At 47.5% G+C, this 22,416-nt stretch overlaps 1 protein-coding gene across 2 annotated transcripts in view; it reads left to right on the plus strand.

Annotated features, from left to right (window-relative positions):
- DAAM1 (dishevelled associated activator of morphogenesis 1) overlaps positions 1-22,416 on the plus strand; it is a 186,405-nt gene that overhangs the window by 52,032 nt on the left and 111,957 nt on the right. For both annotated transcript variants that reach the window (XM_081909810.1, XM_081909811.1), the window contains exon 2: positions 12,752-12,974. In XM_081909810.1, coding sequence (XP_081765936.1) covers positions 12,792-12,974 — 183 coding nt within the window. In that variant the 5' untranslated portion in view covers positions 12,752-12,791. The remainder of the gene's footprint in view (positions 1-12,751; positions 12,975-22,416) is intronic.

A 22,416-nucleotide genomic window follows, 5' to 3' on the forward strand; every position in this document is an offset into this window, starting at 1 on the left:
ATTGAGTTTGGAGGCTTTTCAAAGACTGCGCCACTGTTGCCTCTGGTTCCCTTCACCCCCGGTTCGTTCTCGTTCTCTTTTATCCATCTGGTGGTGAAAAGTCATTTTGGGGAATACTGAATGATGCTGCCCACCCCTACTGCTAGAAAGGCAAATTCCACACCACTGGACTTCTAATATTTGTGTTTTGGGTAGACGGCCTCTAAATTAGATATGAATGAAGCTTTCTTGGGTCTCGCTGGGGAAGGAGTGAAATACCTCCTTGGTCCAAATTGGTTTAGTGAAATTCCCTAGAGTCTGAACCGATTGCCCTCAGGCATGTTTGGACCACAGTTCCCTTAACCCCCAGCCAGCCGGCTTGGCTCAACAGATACCAGGATGCCCAAGACTGCTCTAAATGGTGTTATTGTTTTTCTTTTGAAAATTGCACGGCTTTTATTTTCAGATGAGGAGTAGATAACCACAGGAGATATTTCTGTGGAGTGGAAGATTTATATAAAACTGATAAGGCTACCCCGCCTCACCAGCATATTTTATTTTATACAAGAAGCTACAATCAATATTCAACCACTCCTTGCCGAAGCACCAAAAACATGGAGCCTGCAGTTGACAGTTGTGATGTGTGATTAACAGGGTACCTGCTCCCGTTTTCCTACTCCTGTGGTAGTGTTTTGAACATTGCAATGGAATCTTTTGAAAAGCACAGAAATTTCTATCCTGTTCAGTGTGAGAAACTCAGACATATAAACTAATCACCAAATGGCACCTTAAACCTAGTGTATGCACCTTAAACCTAGGTAACAGGCGCTAGGCACCTTTTGTGGTGATTTTTTTGTTTGTTTGTTTTGGCAATGAGATGATGTTATATTTTCATTTCTGTACTGCTTTATATTTTAAAGAAAAAAAAATCCCAAAGCAAAAATGGATCTTGACTGCCTGGGCAAGATCCATAAGGTGCAAAGTGGAGGATTCCCAGGGTTGATCTATTTTTCGGTACATGCATCCTATTCAGTGGAGGGAAGCTGAAACGGACCGTGATACCTTGGCTTATTTGACTTCTGAAATCTGAGAACAGATTGTGGGTCCGTTCTCTTCATGTGCCAGATGTGGTTTAATGTAGAAATAGCTGCAGCTGTTCCTCATACAAGAGGCAGAACATCTTTCATCAGACTCTAAGCCCAGAGGTCACCGATGTGGTGCTTGCGGGAGCTGTGGTGATCTCTTCTGGTGCCTGAAAACCCACTGAGGCACCGAAGCACTGCTCCCTTGGTCATGAGGTAGCGAGGGCCATTCCTTACTTCTCCCTGGAAAAAACCATAGAAGAGTAGCTCTCATTTCCACTTCCTCTTACAGCTCTATGTGCTCCCCAGGACTCAAGATAGGTTTCGTTGGATCCGATTTTGACCCTGAGCCCTTGGAAAAGCGAAATTTAAGGGTTGATGGGGATAAATGATCTGTGTGCATTGGGGGAGGGAGAGAGAGCTAGTGTGGTGTAGTGGTTAAAAGCAGTAGACTCGTAATCTGGTGAACCGGGTTCGCTTCCCCGCTCCTCCACGTGCAGCTGCTGGGTGACCTTGGGCTGCTCACACTTCTCTGAAGTCTCTCAGCCCCTCTCACCTCACAGAGTGTTTGTTGTGGGAGAGGAAGGGAAAGGAGATTGTTAGCCGCTTTGAGACTCCTTCGGGTAGTGATAAAGCGGGATATCAAATCCAAACTCCTCAATCCAAAATCCAAATATGCACACTGATCGGAAAAGGTTGGCAGCATCTGATCTCAGAAATGTAGAATCACTGCTCATATAGGCAGTAGGGTGTGTGTGTGTGTAGTCTTCCCCCTCTGTGTTGTGACACACTGACTTCACATCGGAAATAGGGGGTGATCTTCAATTAATAAAACCTGAAAGAAGGGCTTAGGGCTGCCATTCCACCACCCCACCCCCCAATTTCCCCAAAATGTGGTGAAATTCTTGTTTGTAAAGTGGCCCCTTATAACTGAATACAGATTTCTCTTTCTCCCGCGCCCCCCGGAAGCTGTACTTAAACTGGGCACACGCTTCTTTTTATCTGAGAGTAAATAAAACTGGTTACTGCGTTTGGCTGAAATGGGGTGGGTGGCCTTTCAATCAGACCCAGCGCCCACATTGTGAACAGCCAAGAAAAACTCAGTCGGGAGCTGACTCTCCCGAGGCAAATGCTAACTATTGAATTGGATTGTTTGACTCCCAGACCCCACAAGGTGGTAAGTGGCATTTCCAGTCCAACTGCAGCCGGCTTCCTTGCGTACATTAGGATTCTGAGAAGCTCTGGTCATAGGTTGTACTCACAGCACACATTGAAACAAATAGCTTCCCCCAAAGATTCCTGGGAAGGGTAGTTCCCCCCTCCCAGAGCCTCAGCTCCCATCGTCCTTAACAAACTATAGTTCCCAGGACCCTGACTGCCATCATTTGCCTGCTCCTTTTGGGTACGGCCTAAATATTTGAGCCCTTCTGCAATCTAAGATTGTTGTTGTTGTTGTTTAGTTTAGTCATATCTGACTCTTCGTGACCCCATGGACCAGAACACGCCAGGCACTCCTGTCTCCCGCAGTTTGGTCAAACTCATGCTGGTCTCTTCGAGAACACTATCCAACCATCTCATCCTCTGTCGCCCCCTTCTCCTTGTGCCCTCCATCTTTCCCAACATCAGGGTCTTTTCCAGGGAGTCTTCTCTTCTCATGAGGTGGCCAAAGTCTTGGAGCCTCAGCTTCAGGATCTGTCCTTCCAGTGAGCACTCAGGGCTGATTTCCTTCAGAATGGAGAGGTTTGATCTTCTTGCAGTCCATGGGACTCTCAAGAGTCTCCTCCAGCACCACAATTCAAAAGCATCCATTCTTCGGCGATCAGCCTTCTTGATGGTCCAGACCTGCATTAACTGTGCGCTGTGTACAGATTCGCCCTGGACAAAGCTCCAAAAGTGGAAGAGTCTCTAGGGATGCAGGAGCGATCTTGACTCATCAGGCGCAGAGAGAGAGAAAAGTAGGGCAAAACTCTCGGTGGCACAGAAGCTCGTCTTCATGTCCCCGGCTTTGCAGGTCAGTAATTTTGACATTTCTGGATTGCGAAAGGGAATACGCTGGGTTTACATCTTGTAAGCGGTAGACCCCCCTCCATGTACTGCAGATCGGTTCCTTTTCGACAACTCCCACCTTTGCACCCTTAAATTTAATTTCCTTTAAGGGTTTGCAAACCACTTAATATAGAACATCTAGTCAGGGGACAAGTGTGCATAAATAACATGCACAGTATAAAGTCATTTGTTCCATTGATAGCTCTCACCTTTTCTGCAACAAGGTGAAAGTGGAATACATCATTCTCCCTTTGCTCATTTTTTTTTTAATTCTCACAACAACCCTGTGAGGTAGGTGAGACTGAAAGGCAGTGATTGGCCCGAGGTCACCCAATGTGCTTTGTAGCAAAGTCTGGATTTGAATCCTGGTCTCCCAGATCCGAGTCTGACACTCTAACCTAGGGGTCGGCAAAGTTTTTGTGGCTTGGGCCTGTTCACGGTGCCACAGACGCCAGAGTGTGCATGCAGGCGCAAACGCTATTTCTGGCGCTCCTTCCGGCACAGAGGAGGCATCTGCAGCTTCCCATTGCCTGCAGGAGCTTCCTGCAGCCAATGGGAAGCTAGCCAGCATTGCGGAAGGCGGACCCCTATCTTCTCCACGCCAGTTTAGCGTGGCACATGGGAGCCGACTGAGTGGGCAGGTCCATGGGCCGGTTAAAACGACCCCCATGGGCAGCTTGTGGCCCATGGGCCTGAGGTTGCCGACCCCTGCTCTAACCGCTACACCAAACTGAAGGAACAGTGCAATTAGCAGGCCAGTTTCGACTCTATTCCTCTCTTTACAAGTGCATTTCAGTCACCTTGTCTGCCTGCTGTGGTGACTTGATAAAAGGGGTTGAGCTGCGTGTTGACTTTGATCTAAAGATAGACATTTAAAAGTCAAGCACATCATTAGCTGCCGGGGAAGCACTTCCTTGTAAACAACTTTTTGGTGACTCAGAATAAAAAATGCTGAAAACTGCCGCCTTCTCCTCCCCAGAGTTGACGGGCATTTGGCATGTGTTTTTTCCCCTACTCCTCCCAAAGCAGGGATGCTGACACGCCAAAACTTCCTGGCTCGGTGCCAGTGTGTTAGGAAACATTTTTTGGGTTCCATAAGCATTTTTCCTTGTTTACAGTAACTTGCGATGTTCCTGAGAGAGGCTTTCAAGGTTTGGCATGCCCTGCCGCCTTTGCAGTACAGATCATGCAAATCTTGTGCTTCCTTGCACAGCTTGCTAAGCGGAACGCATGGGCCGTCGGCTGCCTGGCTGCCTGGCATGTTGGGCTTCCCTGTAAGAGCAGAACAAAACATAGAATCATAGAATAGAATCATAGAGTTGGAAGAGACCACAAGGGCCATCGAGTCCAACCCCCTGCCAAGCAGGAAACACCATCAGAGCACTCCTGACATATGGTTGTCAAGCCTCTGCTTAAAGACCTCCAAAGGAGGAGTGTGTTGCCTTGTGTTAATAATCTGGGGAATGCGGCGACTTGAGTGTGGCAAAGCAGGTTAAAATTTAGGGGTACGGGGGGGGATTTGAGATACAGCAACACTGAGAAGAGGCTAAGCAGAGCTCACAGCTGCAAAAGTACTGTGTTGTTGTTGTTGTTGTGTGTGTGTGTACAAGTATGTGTACATTGCATTGCTTTTATTTTCTTGCATTTATACCCCATCATTTTCTCCAATGAGCTCAACAGAAGCGGTACAGAAGTTGTATTTTCCAAATACAGTGGTACCTCGGGTTACAGACGCTTCAGGTTACAGACTCTGCTAAATATTGCCTCAGGTTAAGAACTTTGCTTCAGGATGAGAACAGAAATCATGCAGCGGCGGCACAGCGGCGGCTGTAACCTGAAGCGTCTAACCCGAGGTACCACTGTAACGTCATTCACTGCTCGTGCTCGGGCTGCACAGAAAAACCATTTTGGTTCCTGATATTCATTCCGATCAGGCAGATAAAATACAATGGATGCAATTCTACAAGATGTGGTATTGGTGTGCGAAAACAGTTGAGATCCAATGATCCCCAGGCATGCATCTCCACAGGTGGAGGTGTCAGGTTCCATCCTGGGGCCCAGACGTCATCACTTGGTTCCAAACTTGGTCACAAAACTCACCTGGCCCTGGCTAATTTGGATCACTGTAGCCTGGGATCTGTCAGGGGTCTTTAGCTCACTGGTCGAGCGTCAGTTTGCATGCAGGTTCAATCCTGGGCATGTCCAGGTAAGAACGGAGAGAGGCATTGTGCCTGAAATCCTGCAGAGCCAGTATTATTAATTAATTTATTATTATTTTTTATTTATACCCCACTCATCTGGCTGGGTTTTCCCAGCCACTCTGGACGGCTTCCAACAGAATATTAAAATACAATAATCTATTTAACATTAAAAGCTTCCCTAAAGCTGAAGGGCTGCCTTCAGATGTCTTCTAAAAGTCTGGTAGTTGTTCTCTTTGACATCTGGTGGGAGGGCGTTATACAGGGCGGGCGCCACTACCGAGAAGGCGCTCTGCCTGGTTCCCTGTAACCTCACTTCTCACAATGAGGGAACCATCAGAAGGTCCTTGGCAATGGACATCAGTGTCCGGGCAGAACGATGGGGTTGGAGACGCTCCTTGAGGTATACTGGACCGAGGCAGTAGCAACATTAGTGAGTATTCTTGATGATTTAAACCAAAAACATGCACATTGGGGCCACTTGCCTTTGCGGTGGCAGTGGAGGGGTAGTCTATAAAATGCGGGGATATTAATGGCCTAATTTCTGGGTCTGTTAATACGGGGGGGGCGGGGTGGAATAAGCACAGTGAATTGTTTCCACTCCATTCTCCCACATAAACAAAATGATAAATAGCCAGTCTCTGCTTCCCTTGTTTTTTGTCGTGGCATCTCTCTTAATTACTTTTTCTCGTGTGTCTGTGCCGACCGGCCGTTGTTTGCCAAGTACAAAGCCGCATTTGCTGGGCATTCCCTTTTGCCGCTCGCTGCTCCATTGTTGATTCCCGGGGCGCGACAAATTGGAAGCTTTCGCGGCGAGCTCTGTGTGTAGGCTTTCCCCATCTTAAGCCTCTTATCCGGCAGCCGGATCAGAATTCCCAAACGGTTCTGCGCTGAGCCTTTTGGTGCGCACAGATGCAGAGCCATCGGTCCCGTGCGGGCGTCATGGCAACGGCCCGCCATGGTCTCCGGCACCGTGTCAGCTGGGTGGCTGCAAAACTGCATTTTTGAGATTTTCATATTATAACAGGTTTAAAACACAAACAGAACCCACACACCTTCTCACAGCTGTTGCTTGTGTTGAGGAAGCTTGTGTTTGTGTGTTTGCTTAATTTAATTAAGTTAGCAGAATGGTGTCTTAATTCAACAGAGGCCGCTACTGTTTTTAAACATTACTGAGCAGCAGTGGTACCTCAGGTTACAAATGCTTCAGGTTATGTAATTTCGAGTTGCGCACCGCGCCGAACCCGGAAGTACTGGAACGGGTTACTTCCAGGTTTCAGTGCTCACACATGCACAGAAAGGCCGAATCGCAACCCACACATGCACAGAAGCGGCACTGCGGGTTGCGAACACTGTGGGGTGTGAATGTGCCTCCTGCACAGATCATGTTTGCAACCCGAGGTTCCACTGTATCGGGAAGCTTTTAATGTATTTTGCGTATTTTTATATTTTGTTGGAAGCAGACCAGAATGGCCAGGACAATGTAGTCAGGTGGGTGGGATACAAGTACAGTAAATTATTATTATTATTATTATTATTATTATTATTATTATTATTATTATTTATTCACCAACCCCTAGTACAAGCTGTATTCTACCCGTTCCAGGGAATTGCAGGTGAGCAGAGTGCTGTTGTGTCCACCTTGCAGACATCCCTTTGACGCATCTGGTCGGCTACAGACTATCTTGCCAGAGTGGTGCATGCTCTGGTTATCTCCCTCTTGGACTACTGCAATGTGCTCTACGTGGGGCTACCATTGAAGGTGACCCGGAAACCACAAATAACCCAGAATGCGGCAGCCAGACTGGTGACTGGGAGCGGCCCCTGAGACCATATAACACCGGTCCTGAAAGACCTACATTGGCCCTCAGTACATTTTCGAGTACAATTCAAAGTGTTGGTGCTAACCTTTAAATCCCTAAACGGTCTTGGCCCAGTATACCTGAAGGAGCGTTTCCACCCCCATTATTCAGCCCAGACACTGAGCTCCAGCACCGAGGGCCTTCTGGTGGTTCCCTCGCTGCGAGAAGCCAAGTTACAGGGAACCAGGCAGAGGGCCTTCTCGGTAGTGGCACCCGCCCTGTGGAACACCCTCCCACCAGATGTCAAGGAAATAAACAACTATCTGACTTTTAGAAGACATCTGAAGGCAGCCCTGTTTAGGGAAGCTTTTAATGTTTGATGTTTTATCGTGTTTTTAATATTCTATTGGGAGCCTCCCAGAGTGGCTGGGGAAACCCAGACAGATGGGTGGGTATAAATAATATATTATTATTATTATTATTATTATTATTATTATTATTATTATTAGAATTGAATGTTGGATCAGGTGGGCTCCCTTTGGACTGTTCTGGCAAGCTCTTCTTACGCTTTTATGCCGGGGTCAGCAACCTTTTACAGCCGTGGGCCGGTCCACCATCCCTCAGACCATGTGGTGGGCCGGTCTGTATTTTGAAAAAAACAAACGAACGAATTCCTATGCCCCACAAATAACCCAGAGATGCATTTTAAATAAAAGCACACATTCTACTCATGTAAAAACACGCTGATTCCCAGACCGGATTTAGAAAGCGATTGGGCCGCATCTGGCCCATGGGCTTTACATTGCCTACCCTTGTCTTACGCCTGCCATGTTTTCGACTACAGTTGCCATAGCTCCAGCCAGCACTGTCCTATAGGCACCTCTGGTCAAAGCCCACAGCAGTGATGCAGTCTACATCTAGGTTGCGGACTGCTGTAGCGAGGTCCCTTTGAAAAGGTATTGATCGGTGGTGTTTGATTGTCGGCTGCTTTTGATAGCCTGTTGAGTGGAGTTTCACTGAACTTGCTTTGACCTTGTTGCTAACGTCTAATCTGTTCCTTGTCAATAGCCTCCTGTGTCCTGCCTTGGGGGTGTCTCCTCCAGCCAGTCCACCACGAGAAATTGTGTTAGAAAATCATATCTTTAAGCTAATTGCCAAATGACACATTAAACCTAGACTTCAGTCACCCCAATGGAATGTCTAGGTGCCTTTTGCTTGGCAATAGAAATTATTAGTAGTAGTAGTAGTAGTATTTCTATACCGCTTTATATTTTAAAGAAATATTCCAAAATCAAATAAAGGCCCAGGAGATTTCCTTGTCAGGGAAGCCATAGATCAGCGTTGGAGCCGGTGCTTTGCTTGCAGAAGGTCTCAGGTTCAATATTTTATGTCTTCAAGTGGGTTAAGAAAGGAGCCCTGTCTAAAACCTGGGAGAGCTATTGCCAGTCAGTGATGGGCACACCTGTGCAATACAAGGCTAATTTATTTGCCTGCTTGATGGAGTTGTTGCAAAATATTAAAGTAAGGCAATGTATGTAAAGCCCTTGGAACATTTAAAAAAGAATGCTAAGCAAATGCTGGGCTAATAATACGGTAGCAACCTTGTCAATAATCCCATAAAGGCTAAAGCACCACCACCATCCTTCCTGTGGATTGGCAGAGCATAGAAGGAGAACTCCATCCTTTTTGCACCAGCTGGCTGGATTTTTCTTTCTAATTCTCCCCCTGCCCTCCCCCAAACCACTTTTATTATAAGAAACTAATTATTACCAAATCTGTCCTTTTTTCCCCCTTTGCCATGGTAATTTGCTTCAGAACTTAACTGAATAAAAAGGCTGACGTCTACTCACATATTACAGATAAATGGGCAGTAAGCATATTAACAAGAACTGGTCCTGTCTTTCAGGAGCGTTGAAGGGATTGTAGGATATGTGTTTGATGTTTTAATTTGTTGGAAGACGCCCAGAGTGGCTGGGGCAGCCCAGTCAGATGGGTGTCATATAAATTATTATTATTATTATTATTATTATTATTATTATTATTATGGTCAGATTTCTGGGCATGAAAGAGAGGGAGCATCTCACTTGGTTTCTGTGCTGGGTACAGAAGAGGCGTGGAACACTCCATTCACTCCCTGGCCAACCCATATGCAATGCCTTCTTGTTGCTTACCGCTGTGAGGCTAGTATTTAATTACAAGGCTATATAGCCTGGTGTGAAAAATTGATGCTTTTGAATTTTGAATTCTGGTGCTGGAGGAGACTCTTGAGAGTCCCATGGACTGCAAGAAGATCAAACCTCTCCATTCTGAAGGAAATCAGTCCTGAGTGCTCACTGGAAGGACAGATCCTGAAGCTGAGGCTCCAAGACTTTGGCCACCTCATGAGAAGAGAAGACTCCCTGGAAAAGACCCTGATGTTGGGAAAGATGGAGGGCACAAGGAGAAGGGGATGACAGAGGACGAGATGGATGGACAGTGTTCTCGAAGCTACCAGCTTGAGAAGCTACCACCAAACTGCGGGAGGCAGTGTTCTCGAAGCTACCAGCTTGAGAAGCTACCACCAAACTGCGGGAGGCAGTGGAAGACAGGAGTGCCTGGTGTGCTCTGGTCCATGGGGTCACGAAGAGTCGGACACGACTGAACGACTGAACAACAACAACAACATAGCCTGGTGTCAAAGTGCAAGGGTCAAAGAATCATTGAGTTAGCAGGGAGTGAGACCCACTTCTGTTTTTGCTCTGGTTGAAATCATTTTGGCTGTGGACTTCCCCATGCAAACACAATGGCATTTCTTGCTTGTGGATCCGTGTGTGTGTGTGTGTGTGTGTGTGTGTGTGTGTGTGTGTGGTATCCGTGTGTGTGTGTGTGTGTGTGTGTGTGTGTGTGTGGCACATGAGTCCTGGTGGATTGGTTCCAGCCTCTACCTTGAGAAGCTGTAAGTCCCAGTGTAAATGTCTTGCCCAACCTACTTTTGAAAACCTTGCTTCTGCACGGTTGGGTGGCTGAGGGCAGGAATGCGGCACAGCCTAGCCAGACTCCATGAGCAACTTTTGTGCTGTCTAAGCTGGCATCTGCCTCGAGGGCATTGTGCAACGTTGGGTGGGATTTCTGTGGAAAGTCCGTGGCAGCGTGTTGGCAGAATGCCTTCCTTTTCATGGAAACATTGGCGGAGCTGCGGAATGGGACTGGGCTTCTGCCAAAAGCGGGTAATGAAGAAGCCTTACGTGATCTTCACATGCAACGCAGCGTGGGTCATGGGACTTGTTTGAGTCTTGCTGCTGTTGGGAAGTTGGAGCTTGCTTGCTAACCTTCCATCCTAGAGACTTGATTGTCCAGGCTGCTAGGAACTTGTTTCCAGTATGTTGCCAAAGGAAACTTTCCCCTATTGCCTTTAAAAAAGGGGGAAGGGGGAAGAAAGCCTTTACAATAACCAAACCAACAGGTGCCATCGTGAGACTCTTCCAATGGGACCACTTAGATCTAGTCTGTTGGCTCTGACTGGCAGCCGCTCTCCAGGTTGCCGGGATGAGATCTTCCTGATAGGGCTGGGCGATATCAGGTTTTCAACATTGCAATATACCACCAGCTAAATACCAGCAATATATCAGTATATCATGATGTCTGAAATAAGGATGCGACTTTGTAGAGGCAAACAGTAGGGCCGGGCGAGAACTGGTTTTCAACATTGTGATATATCACCAGCTAAACATTGCAATACAGTGGTACCTCGGGTTGCATACACTTCAGGTTACATACGGTTCAGGTTACAGACTCTGCTAACCCAGAAAAAGTGCTTCAAGTTAAGAACTTTGCTTCAGGATGAGAACAGAAATTGTGCTCCGGCGGCGCGGCGGCAGCAGGAGGCTCCATTAGCTAAAGTGGTGCTTCAGGTTAAGAACAGTTTCAGGTTAAGTACGGACCTCCAGAACAAATTAAGTACTTAACCTGAGGTACCACTGTATACTGATATGTCGCAATGTCGGAAATAGCGATGAAGCTCTGCAGAGGCGTCAGCTGGCTTCACAATCACATTGTGATTTTTGCATAGCAAACACACACATATCATGATTCACAATATATTACCAGGTCACTGTCTCAATATGGACTTCAAAGTGGTTTTGGAGGATATACAGCAGACGTTCAGGTAGCAAACGTGATCCGCGCTGGAGACAGGTTCGCAACCCGTAGCACTGCATCTGCACACGCGCGGGTCATGATTTGGTAGTCTGCACATGGGTGAGCGCCGAAACCTGGAAGCAACCCTGTCCGATACTTCTGGGTTCAGCGTGGTGTGCAACCCAAAAACGCACAACCTGTAACCCGAGGTGTGACTGTATTGCCCAGCCCAACTTCCCTGTTGCCTGTTACCTCTCATTTTAAAAAACTGGCAGTTCTAGGGTGGAACGTGGGGTGTTCTGCATGTAAGGCACGGCCTGCGCCATCAAGCCACAGACTTTTCCCATAAATGCAATCACGTTGCATCATTTGCCTACGTGAACTAGATGTTGCTAGCCTACTTTTGTAGATGTCACATGACAACACATTATTTATTATTATTATTATTATTATTATTATTATTATTATTATTATTATTAAATTTGTACACCGCCATTCATCCGAAGATCACAGGGCGGTTCACTGGTGGCAAGACTGGCATCTCCTCCTGAGAAGCTCCACTTCTTAGCAATGCTGCTTCTTAACGCATCCCTCGCTGCAAGCATGAAGGTTCGGCCGTGATCTGCAACTAACAACAAGCGTTGGCGTGCCTATTATCTCTTAGTAATAGAGAAAACAATGTAAATTGCTAATTCCAGGCTTTTTGCAGCAGACGTGCTCCCTGGGAGCGAGCCTGTTAGACAGACGCTGAACCCTTAGGTTTCCCTATTTAAAGATGAGTTCTGCTCTGTGTCTCTTGTGGGGGGTTTGTTGTTGTTGTTGTTTCTGTTTTGCTTTAGCCTCTTATGAGTTTAATGACTGGGGAAGCAGGGAGTGGTGTGGATGAACAGGAGCTCGTTGAAAAGGAACTAGTACTTTGTGGCTTTCTCCAATCAACTCTGCAGACCAGCTGGCAGAAGAACTGAGGGAGGGGAGGGGAGATGATGACATCCTTCTGAGCACTGGGCTTTCCGCTTCCGGAAGTTTCCAAGCGGCACCCATCTCTCTGCAAAACTTGGAGGCACGAGCACCATTGCTTTAAAAGGCTGGCGGAGAAAAAGAATGTTTTAATAATAATAATAATCTGCTGAATGAGGAAAATAACCAGCAGGGTCCAGTCACAGCAAGGGGATTTGAACCCTCGTCTCCCAGGTCCTAGTCTGACACTTTATAACCACTGCACCGCACTGTCTCTGGTGTTATTCAGTACACCTGCAATGACCATTGGTGCACTTGATACTCCCATATCGTTAAAAAGCATGGCAGCCGCTTAGTCAGGTCCTGCCAGCAAGCGGTTTATACTTCCAGGATGATGGTGTTTGGACCAAAGGCTCCCCGTCGGAATGATGTACTGGGGACTACTTATTGAAGAACAGGGCTTTAAAAAGAGGCGGCTAGTGGGATTGGTAAAAGGTGAATAGTGCTGGGGTAGCCCAGCTCAGCTGCTAGCCCAAACTGTTAACACGTTCTCCTCTTCCCTCCTTTGTAGGGTTTAGCGTCTAGGAAGGCGAACCAGGAGAACTCCAGCCATGGCCCCACGGAAAAGGAGCGGGCGAGGGATCTCGTTTATCTTCTGCTGCTTCCGGAGTAACGACCACCCGGAGATCACTTACCGGCTGCGGAATGACAGCGCCTTTGCCCTGCAGACGATGGAGCCCTCCCTGCCCATGCCTCCGGTGGAAGAGCTGGACGTTATGTTCAGCGAGCTTGTGGTGAGTGATCGCCCCGCGCTTGTCTGTATTGCTGCTTTTATTTATTTCTATTAAAAATATATTTATTATTCATTAGAAATAACAGTAAAACCAGACCTTAAGCAAAATGATGAAAACGTAGATTAGGTCTGCTGTTTTTTATTTTTTTAATGTACAGGTTTTCCCCCTCCCCGTTCCTGACCCCTGTGCGCATCGATGGAGCAGGCATAAGCCCGCACTGTTCTGCCCTGTTTTCCAGCCACTTCCGGGTCGGCAGCGATGAGCACGTGTGTGGTGGACTAGCTGGCTGGGCTCCTTCGTCTGCTTGCTTGCTTGCTTGCTTGCTTACTCCGAGGCCGCCTCAGCTCCTGGCACCCAGCACCCCCTGGCCAGCCCCAGAAGCACCATTCGCCTGCGGAGCTTGTAGCCAGGGCTGCTGCAACAAACGGCTGTGCAAGCCTTGGGGAGGCAGAGACTTGAAGGGGCATCAGAGGAGGGAGGGGGAAAAGAGGGACAGAGCCCAGAGTTGCCTACAGCACCCCTGACCATCTCTCCAAGCACCCCAGGGTGCCACGGCACACTGGTTGAAAACAACTGACTTATGGGATGATGTATAGTGGTACCTCGCAAGACGAATGCCTCGTAAGACGAAAAACTCGCAAGACGAAAGAGTTTTTCGTTTTTTGAGTTGCTTCGCAAGACGAATTTCCCTATGGGCTTGCTTCGCAAGACGAAAACGTCTTGCGAGTTTGTTTCCTTTTTCCTAAAACCGTTAATACCCAGGGAATCCGTGCTTCGCAAGACGAAAAAACTCGTAGAACGAAAAAACTCGCAGAACGAATTAATTTCGTCTTGCGAGGTACCGCTGTACCTAATAAATCGAGGAGCAAGTTTTTAATCAGAGAGTTGGTGCAGAATGTGCCCTTTTGAAGAACAGAGGATAAAAGAAAACCTATCATAATAGGTTTCATTACTTGTTGTATGCCAATTTGGGCTCCTTTAGGAGAAAGGATGGGATATAAAGTTTAATAACAATAATATAATTTCATTTATCTTATAGATGCATAAGCTATCCTTCAGTATAGAACTCCCAGTATGACTGTTTATGATGAAGCGTGTGTTTCAATTTTCTCACAGGCGAGGGACTGCCAACCTTTTTAGGGACATTGAGGAAGTGCTGTAGGGGCCACCCCACCTGATCAGCCCCCCACCCACAGAAAGACACCTATAGCATGCTCACAGGGTTCAAGGAGGAAGTGGGGAAGAATGTCACTTTTTCAACTTCCTCCTTCTGCTCATTGTGCCTTTCAAGGGAGGAGAGAATAACATCCCTCACTGCCTCAAGACACCAAAGGGGCATTGAACGTATTTGTTGGGTTGGGGGCTCAGAGACTTCATTCGTCCATTAAGAGTTTGGGTGTAATCTTCGACACCTCCCTTTCCATGGAGGCGCAGATTGCAGCTATAACAAAGGCGGCATTTTTTCATCTCTGCCAAGCTAAGCAGTTGGCTCCTTACCTCTCTCGCCCTGACCTAGCCACTGTGATCCACGCAGACTGGATTATTGTAACTCACTCTACGTGGGGCTGCCCTTCAGACTGACCCAGAAACTCCAGCGGGTGCAGAATGCTGCGGCGAGACTCCTTATGGGGTCCTCGCTGTGAGATCACATTCACCCGGTGCTATACCAGCTGCACTGGTGCAGTACAGAATCAGGTTTAAGGTGCTGGTTTTAACCTTTAAAGCCCTATACGGCCTAGGACCCTCGTACCTACGGGACCGCCTCTCCTGGTATGTCCCACAGAGGACCTTACGGTCTTCAAACAAAAACATCTTGAAGGTCCCAGGCCACAAAGAGGTTAGGCTGGCCTCAACCAGAGCCAGGGCTTTTTCGGCTGTGGCCCCAATCTGGTGGAACGCTCTGTCACAAGAGACCAGGGCCCTGCAGGACTTTCCGCAGGGCCTGCAAGACAGAGCTGTTCCACCAGGCCTTTGGCCAGGGCACAGCCTGACTCCCTCCTTTGGCAATCCTCACAGAACTTCTAGCCCAAATGGTTGCCATTAATTTGATTGGAATTAATTTTATAATGAAATGATTTTAGAATGTTTTACCACTTTACTGTTGTTAGCCGCTCTGAGCCCAGCTTCGGCTAGGGAGGGTGGGTTATAAATAATAATAATAATAATAATAATAATAATAATAATAATAATAATAATAATAATTAGAGGAAGACCTCAAGGGAGGCACCTTAATTACCCCTGCTATAGACCCCCCAACTCATTTGCCATTTCCAATGCCGGACAAGCAAAACTGAATCCAAGCATGCCAGCGCCAGCATGTTGGCTTTTATGTTGGCATCCCCCTTGTGCCAAGGCCCTTACACACAAATGGCCGCACGCTTGGGCATTGTGAGATGAGGGCGAGCCGCTCGTCTCGCTGCCTGTCAGGGCTTTACCCGCTTTTTCCGCCACACACAAGGAGAGAGGGGCTTGTGGAGGGGGAGAGAGGCTCTCACAAAAGGGCAGCCAGCCCTGGCTGTGCTTTTTGACGGGGTGCCGTTTCGCAGCTGCTTGGAAATGGATGGGGTTGCCAAGGCAACCTGCAAGGCTTCCTCAGATGGGTGATTGGGGGGGGGGACATGCCTTGTTGACTTCCAGTGTTTCAGCTTTTGGGTTAACGCTACCTTCAGGCTTCGGGGAAGAATAGGAGAGGGAGCAGCGGGGTCATTGGGGTTGGTGCGGCAGGTGGGTGGGCAAAGCCCGTGACCATGGGATCTTCGGACAATTACCAAGTGAATACCTTTGGTGCTTGCCGGACCAGAAGGTCGAATTCTTCCAGGCTCTTGTCTTGCTCCCACCCCTAAATCTCTTTGTGCTCCAGCCCCATCTGGCACCAGCTGTTGCATAATCTCACCGATTCATCTGTCCATCAAGACGTTGAGCACTTCTGGGATGTTTACAATGGAAAAAAACCCAGGCATGAGACGTCTTGTTGGGAGGGCAAGCAGTTCGCGCAGATAGGATTTGTTCGGTCGATCCCATATTATGAAATCCTAGAATTCTGCAGTTGGAAGGGACCCCAAGGGTCATCTAGTCCAACCCCCTGCAATGCAGGAATCTCAGCTAAAGCATCCATGACAGATGGCCATCCAAGCTCTGCTCAAAATCCTCCAAGGAAGGAGAATCCACAGCCTCCCAAGAGAATCCCTTCCACCATCAAACAGCTCTTCCAACAGTTCTTCCTGATGTTTCGTCACAATCTCTTCTCTTGTAACTTGAAGCCATGGGTTCAAGTCCTGCCCTCCAGAGCAGAGGAGAGCAAGCTTGTTCCCTCTTCCATTCCCTCTTCCATGTGGCAGCTCTTGAGATATTTGAAGATGGATATCGTATCTCCTTTCAGTTTTTTTCTTCTCCAAGCTAAACATCCCAGCTCCTTCAACCATTCCTCATAAGGCTTCGTTTCCAGTCCCTTGATCTTCTTGGCTGCCCTTCTCTGCACATGTTCCAGCTTGTCAATATCCTTTTTAAATTGTGGTGCCCAGAACTGGACACAGTATTCCGGGGTCTGACCAAGTCACAATAGGTAAAGGGTAAAGGGACCCCTGACCATTAGGTCCAGTCGTGACCGACTCTGGGGTTGCGGCGCTCATCTCGCTTTGTTGGCCGAGGGAGCCGGCGTACAGCTTCCAGGTCATGTGGCCAGCATGACTAAGCCGCTTCTGGCGAACTGGAGCAGTACACGGAAACGCCGTTTACCTTCCCACCGGAGTGGTACCTATTTATCTACTTGCACTTTGACATGCTTTCGAACTGCTAGGTTGGCAGGAGCAGGGACTGAGCAACGGGAGCTCACCCCGTCGCAGGGATTTGAACCGCCAACCTTCTGATCGGCAAGTTCTAGGCTCTGTGGTTTAACCCACAGCGCCACCTGCAACCAAGTCACAATAGAGTGGTACTATTTACGTCCCTTGATCCGGACACTAGATTTCTGTTGATGCAGCCTAGATTAGCACTAGCTGCTTCTTGGCTCACGTGGTCCACTAAATGTTGGCTCAAGTGGTCCACTAAAACCCCTAGATCCTTTTCACACATACTGCCTCCATCTTCTGTTTGTGCTGAAACAGACTGGAAAACAAGGCTTGTTGCTTCCATTAATGGAAGATGCATTCATGCCTTTTAACAGTGGCATTAGAGGTCGAAAATCAGGGAGCACACCTTTTCTCGTTGCTCCATATCTCCATGGCAGAGGAAATGTAGCTGTTGCCTTCTCCCGCGCCTTTGAACGGTGTCGCCTCTGCCTTCAGAAGTGATGGCCCTGATTCCCCATGAGAATCAGGATTACAAGAAGGAAAAAGCTTGACATCCTGATTGCTGGGGTACCTTTGAAAGCATGTGAGCCGCACTGAGGAACCTGAAATCTTGGGGGTTTGATTGGAATGGGTAGGGCTGAGTTGGATTTTTCTAGAGGAGCAGCGAAAAAGCAGCTAGGTCTTTGCTCATCCGTGCAATGGGCGTAATTTGTACAGTTTTTGGCATGCCTCTTTTTTGGGGGATGCAGGATTCTCATTTCCATTCGTCGGTGCACACACGCTCCCAGCAACGTACTGAAGCACTTTAGTATTCAGAGTGCAATGGAATTGATATCCCTATAATATGGTATAATCCTCAGGGGCGCAAATGTACCTCGTTGCAGTTAAAAGGCATGGAGCAAGCATAGCTCTGGGGCAGATTAACCCCTTTGGTTTGGGAGGGTGCTTAAGTCTTCCGTGTCATCTGCAGCCATTACAGACTCAGAGCAATTTTAATCATTAGATCATGCATTATGGAGCATGCTTGCTATCAGAATGGGGGAAGCAGCGTTGAAGGCACAGGTAATCCAAGCCTGAGACAATGACTTTCAGGACAGGTGCGTTGCTAAGCAGCCTTAAGTGATACTCTCTGGCAGGGAGTAAGTGCCAACTTTCCAGTAATATGTGGATTTCCCCTTCTGTGGGTGTCAGAGAGAGAGAGAGAGATCATCTTATTCTTATCTCTCTTGGCATAGATACTAGTCCTGGACTCTGAGGAGCCAGGATGAGGGGTAGGAGCCACCCAAATATTTATTTATTCATGAAAATATTTGTATACTTCTGTCATACACACACACACGCAATCAAAATTATTCAACCCCCATTGCAAATCAGGTTTATTATCAAAATCCACAGACTTTCAGCTGCAGTTTCAATTGCTTTTGTTTGATTTGCTCATTTCAAACAGCTGAAAGTCTCCATATGGTCGCAATTGGAACTGTGTCAGTCGCAAAATGCGCCGGGGGGGTGGGGGCGGATTTCAAACACAGCCGGTGACCAATTCCTTGCTTACGCACCATTCCGATGTGAGCAGTAAAGTCTCTAGCAGCAAACAAAGTCTGAGTACTTTCTCCAGGTCAGGACATCGCTGCACCCACGAAAGCATCCTTTCCAAAGCTGCTTCCCTGCAAAAGTCTGGGATTACAACTTGCACCCAGCATCAACAGCATGGAACTGGAAGTCTGTTGAAGGAGGCTCAACCCAAAAGTGGTTTAATTTAGGATGGCAAGCTGCTTTATTGGAAAGACTCTTGCAGCAAATTAAGGCAGCAAGACAGACAAACCCCCAAGGGGAACTTTTTAGGTCAGTGGTTTGGCTTCATATACAGCGGGCTGGAAGCAAATCTATTATATTATCTGCTCCCGTTCCAAATGGATCTTGACGGAGGGGTGTATTAGGCTGTGAATATACTTGACAACTTACTTTGTATTTACCTGGGGGAAACGCGGGTGGCACTATGGGTTAAACCACAGAGCCTAGGACTTGCCGATCAGAAGGTCGGTGGTTCGAATCCCCACGACGGGGTGAGCTCCCGTTGCTCGGTCCCTGCTTCTGCCAACATAGCAGTTCGAAAGCACGTCAAAGTGCAAGTAGATAAATAGGTACCACTCCGGCGGGAAGGTAAACGGCATTTCCGTGTGCTGCTCTGGTTCGCCAGAAGCAGCTTAGTCATGCTGGCCACATGAGCTGTACGCCGGCTCCCTCAGCCAATAAAGCGAGATGAGCGCCGCAAGCCCAGAGTCGGTCACGACTGGACCTAATGGTCAGGGGTCCCTTATACTTGATGACTTATTTCATATTTACCTGGGGGGAAAGAAAAATGAGGAAATAAGTTTAGGTTAATTTTCTCAGGACTAATACCTCAAAATACGTCATATCATAAGAGCTGATGCATGTTAATCTTAGAAAATGAACGTGAAAGAGCTCCTCAGTTTTGCACATGAAGGTAGGCATCAATAAGGTGATCTCGCATTTATTATCATGTTACCTCCTAGAATGGCTTGAATCCTAATAGCTGTGATTTCAGGGGAAGTGCATGAGGCTGAGGAAGCAGGTTGGGATACTAAACTGACTCTAATTTAGGGATTAGTTGAGGAGGGAGAAAAAGGCCAACCGACCTGATTAACACTTCCTGAAACAGTACACCTAAACACAGGTGTCATTCGAAATTTGCACTTCTCTGAATTTTATGATGCAACGCTCCCAACAAAACAATGTGTGCACAAAAATGGGCATATTAGGGCAATTACACTCATTTAGTGAAAATAACGTACACAAATGCATTGCGTATGGGGAGATTGCTGGGGTGTGTACCAGGCAAAATTGCTTATAAAATCTTGATGCTATGAGAGATGCACACTAGAATGCTGATGGGTTTTCATGAGGTCTTTTTTAAAAAGTGCCACAGATTGATGTGGAAGCGTGGAGAACTGAATGTTAAGTTTGGAAAAATGAGGTGCTGAATGCTGGTAGATAGATTTCATCTGCAGGTGAAGTTTCCTGCATGTGGGCCCTGGAATTAGCTTCAGAGACTTGGTGAGCTTCAGACAGCGCATTGTTGTTGTTGTTGTTTAGTCATTTAGTCGTGTCTGACTCTTTGTGACCCCATGGACCAGAGCATGCCAGGCACTCCTGTCTTCCACTGCCTTCCACAGTTTGGTCAAACTCATGATGGTAGCTTTGAGAACACTATCCAACCATCTCGTCCTCTGTCGTCCCCTTCTCCTTGTGCCCTCCATCTTTCCCAGCATCAGGGTCTTTTCCAGGGAGTCTTCTCTTCTCATGAGGTGGCCAAAGTATTGGAGCCTCAGCTTCAGGATCTGTCCTTCCAGTGAGCACTCAGGGCTGGTTTCCTTAAGAATGGATAGGTTTGATCTTCTTGCAGTCCATGGGACTCTCAAGAGTCTCCTCCAGCACCATAATTCAAAAGCATCAATTCTTTGGCGATCAGCCTTCTTGATGGTCCAGCTCTCACTTCCATACATCACTACTGGGAAAACCATAGCTTTCACTATACAGACCTTTGTTGGCAAGGTGATGTCTCTACTTTTTAAGATGCTGTCTAGGAGCGCATCATTAGAATCATAGAATTATAGAAATGGAAAGGACACCGAGGGTCATCTATTCCAACCCCCTGCAATGCAGGAATCTCAGCTAAAGCATCCATAACAGATGGCCAGGACTGGTGGCCACCCAACCTCTGCTTAAAAACCTCCAAGGAAGGAGAGTCCACCATTTCCCAAGGGAGACCATTCTGCTGTCAAACAGCTCTTCCGACAGTTCTTCTTGATGTTTAGCCGAGCTCTCCTTTCTTGCAACTTGAATTTTGCAGCTTGGACTGAAACCAGCAGAGGAGAACATTTCCCTGTTACTCCCTCCTGCTTGAAGAAGAGCTGTCCCATGGAAACTCTGACGGGGGGGGGGGAATCAAAGACAGTGGGTTAAGCCATGGCAGGCAGACTTGTGTCAGTGAGCAGCTTTTGAAAACTTGGAGGTGTTTCGAAGAGGAGGGGAGAGAGAGAGAGCAAGATTAAGTCTTCGATTGGCTCACAAAATAAATAATAATGATGATGATGATAATGATGATGATGATGATGATGATAATGATAATAATACAGTAGTACCTCTGGTTAAATACGCTTCAGGTTACATACGCTTCAGGTTACAGACTCTGCTAACCCAGAAATAGTACCTCAGGTTAAGAACTTTGCTTCAGGATGAGAACAGAAATTGCGCTCCGGTGGCAGCGGGAGGCCCCATTAGCTACAGTGGTGCTTCAGGTTAAGAACAGATCTCTGGAACGAATTAAGTACTTCACCCAAGGTACCACTGTAATAATAATTTATTATTTATACCCTGCCCACCTGGCTGGGCTTCCCCAGCCACTCTGGGCGGCTTCCAACCAAATATTAAAATACAGTAATGCATCAAACATTAGAAGCTTCCCTAAACAGGGCTGCCTTCAGATGTCTTCTAAAAGTCAGATAGTTGTTTTTTCCTTTGACATCTGGTGGGAGGGCGTTCCACAGGGCGGGTGCCACTACCGGGTAGAAGGCCTTCTGCCTGGTTCCCTGTAACTTGGCTTCTCGCAAGGAGGGAACTGCCAGAAGGCCCTCGGCGCTGGACCTCAGTGTCCGGGTAGAACGATAGCGGTGGAGACGCTCCTTCAGATATACTGGACCGAGACCATAGGCCCAACAGAAGAAAAGCCCTGCTAGTTTGGACCAAAGGTCCACTTATCCCAGCATCTCCATCGTACAGTGACCATGAAGAGCATGCAAGCAGCTGTAGGTGAGATTTACACTCTCACAATGGGGACACCCTACCCATCTTCCTAATTTTTTTCTGGGGTTTTCCCCAGCCCCCCTGGAGCAGACTCGGGGTGGGCATGGGGTACCTGTGGGGGTAAAGATCCGCTTGGCAAGCATAAAACCATTGCACCACGTTAGATAGTTATCCATTTCTTTACATTTATATTCCTCCAAGGAGCTCATTGTTTTCCCACCCACCCGTTTAATCTTCACAACAACCCTGAGAGGTAGGTTAGGCTGAGAGGCAGTAACTGGCCTAAGATCACCCAGGGAGCTTCGTGGCTGGAGTGGGGATTCGAATCCTCTTCTCCCAGGTCCTGGACCGACACTCTTAACCACAACACCACCACTGAGTATGAGCCACTCTCCCCACTTGTGATTCCCAGAGCTGCTATACTTTCCTCCTAATTTTTTTTTTAAAAACTGCATAAAATTAGCATTTTGTATGTATTGGCTTTTTCGTCCCCCACAGCCCACCTGCCCCAAATTACACATGTCTTCAGATGGTAATATATTTCTGGAGGGCTTTTGCGTGTTTCTTTTATCTTTCTGAAACAGCAAATGAATTAAGTGCCACTTGCTAATAATAAAGAGGTTCAGAGTCTGAATACCCCGGCAACAACAGGAGCAGCAGCGGCAACTGCCCTGCCAGATGTCATTGATGGATTGCATCTCTCCATAATCTCTCCACTTTCTAGTTGGAGATAACTGCCTGGTCTGGGTGGAGACTCTTCCCTCTGCCTGCCTGCCTTTTCCAAAACTTTGAGCGGTGTCAGCGGCGTTTACAGCGACGCTATCTTATAA

The sequence above is a fragment of the Podarcis melisellensis genome, assembly GCF_964234715.1.
Source record: "Podarcis melisellensis genome assembly, chromosome: 1".
NCBI lineage: Eukaryota > Metazoa > Chordata > Lepidosauria > Squamata > Lacertidae > Podarcis > Podarcis melisellensis.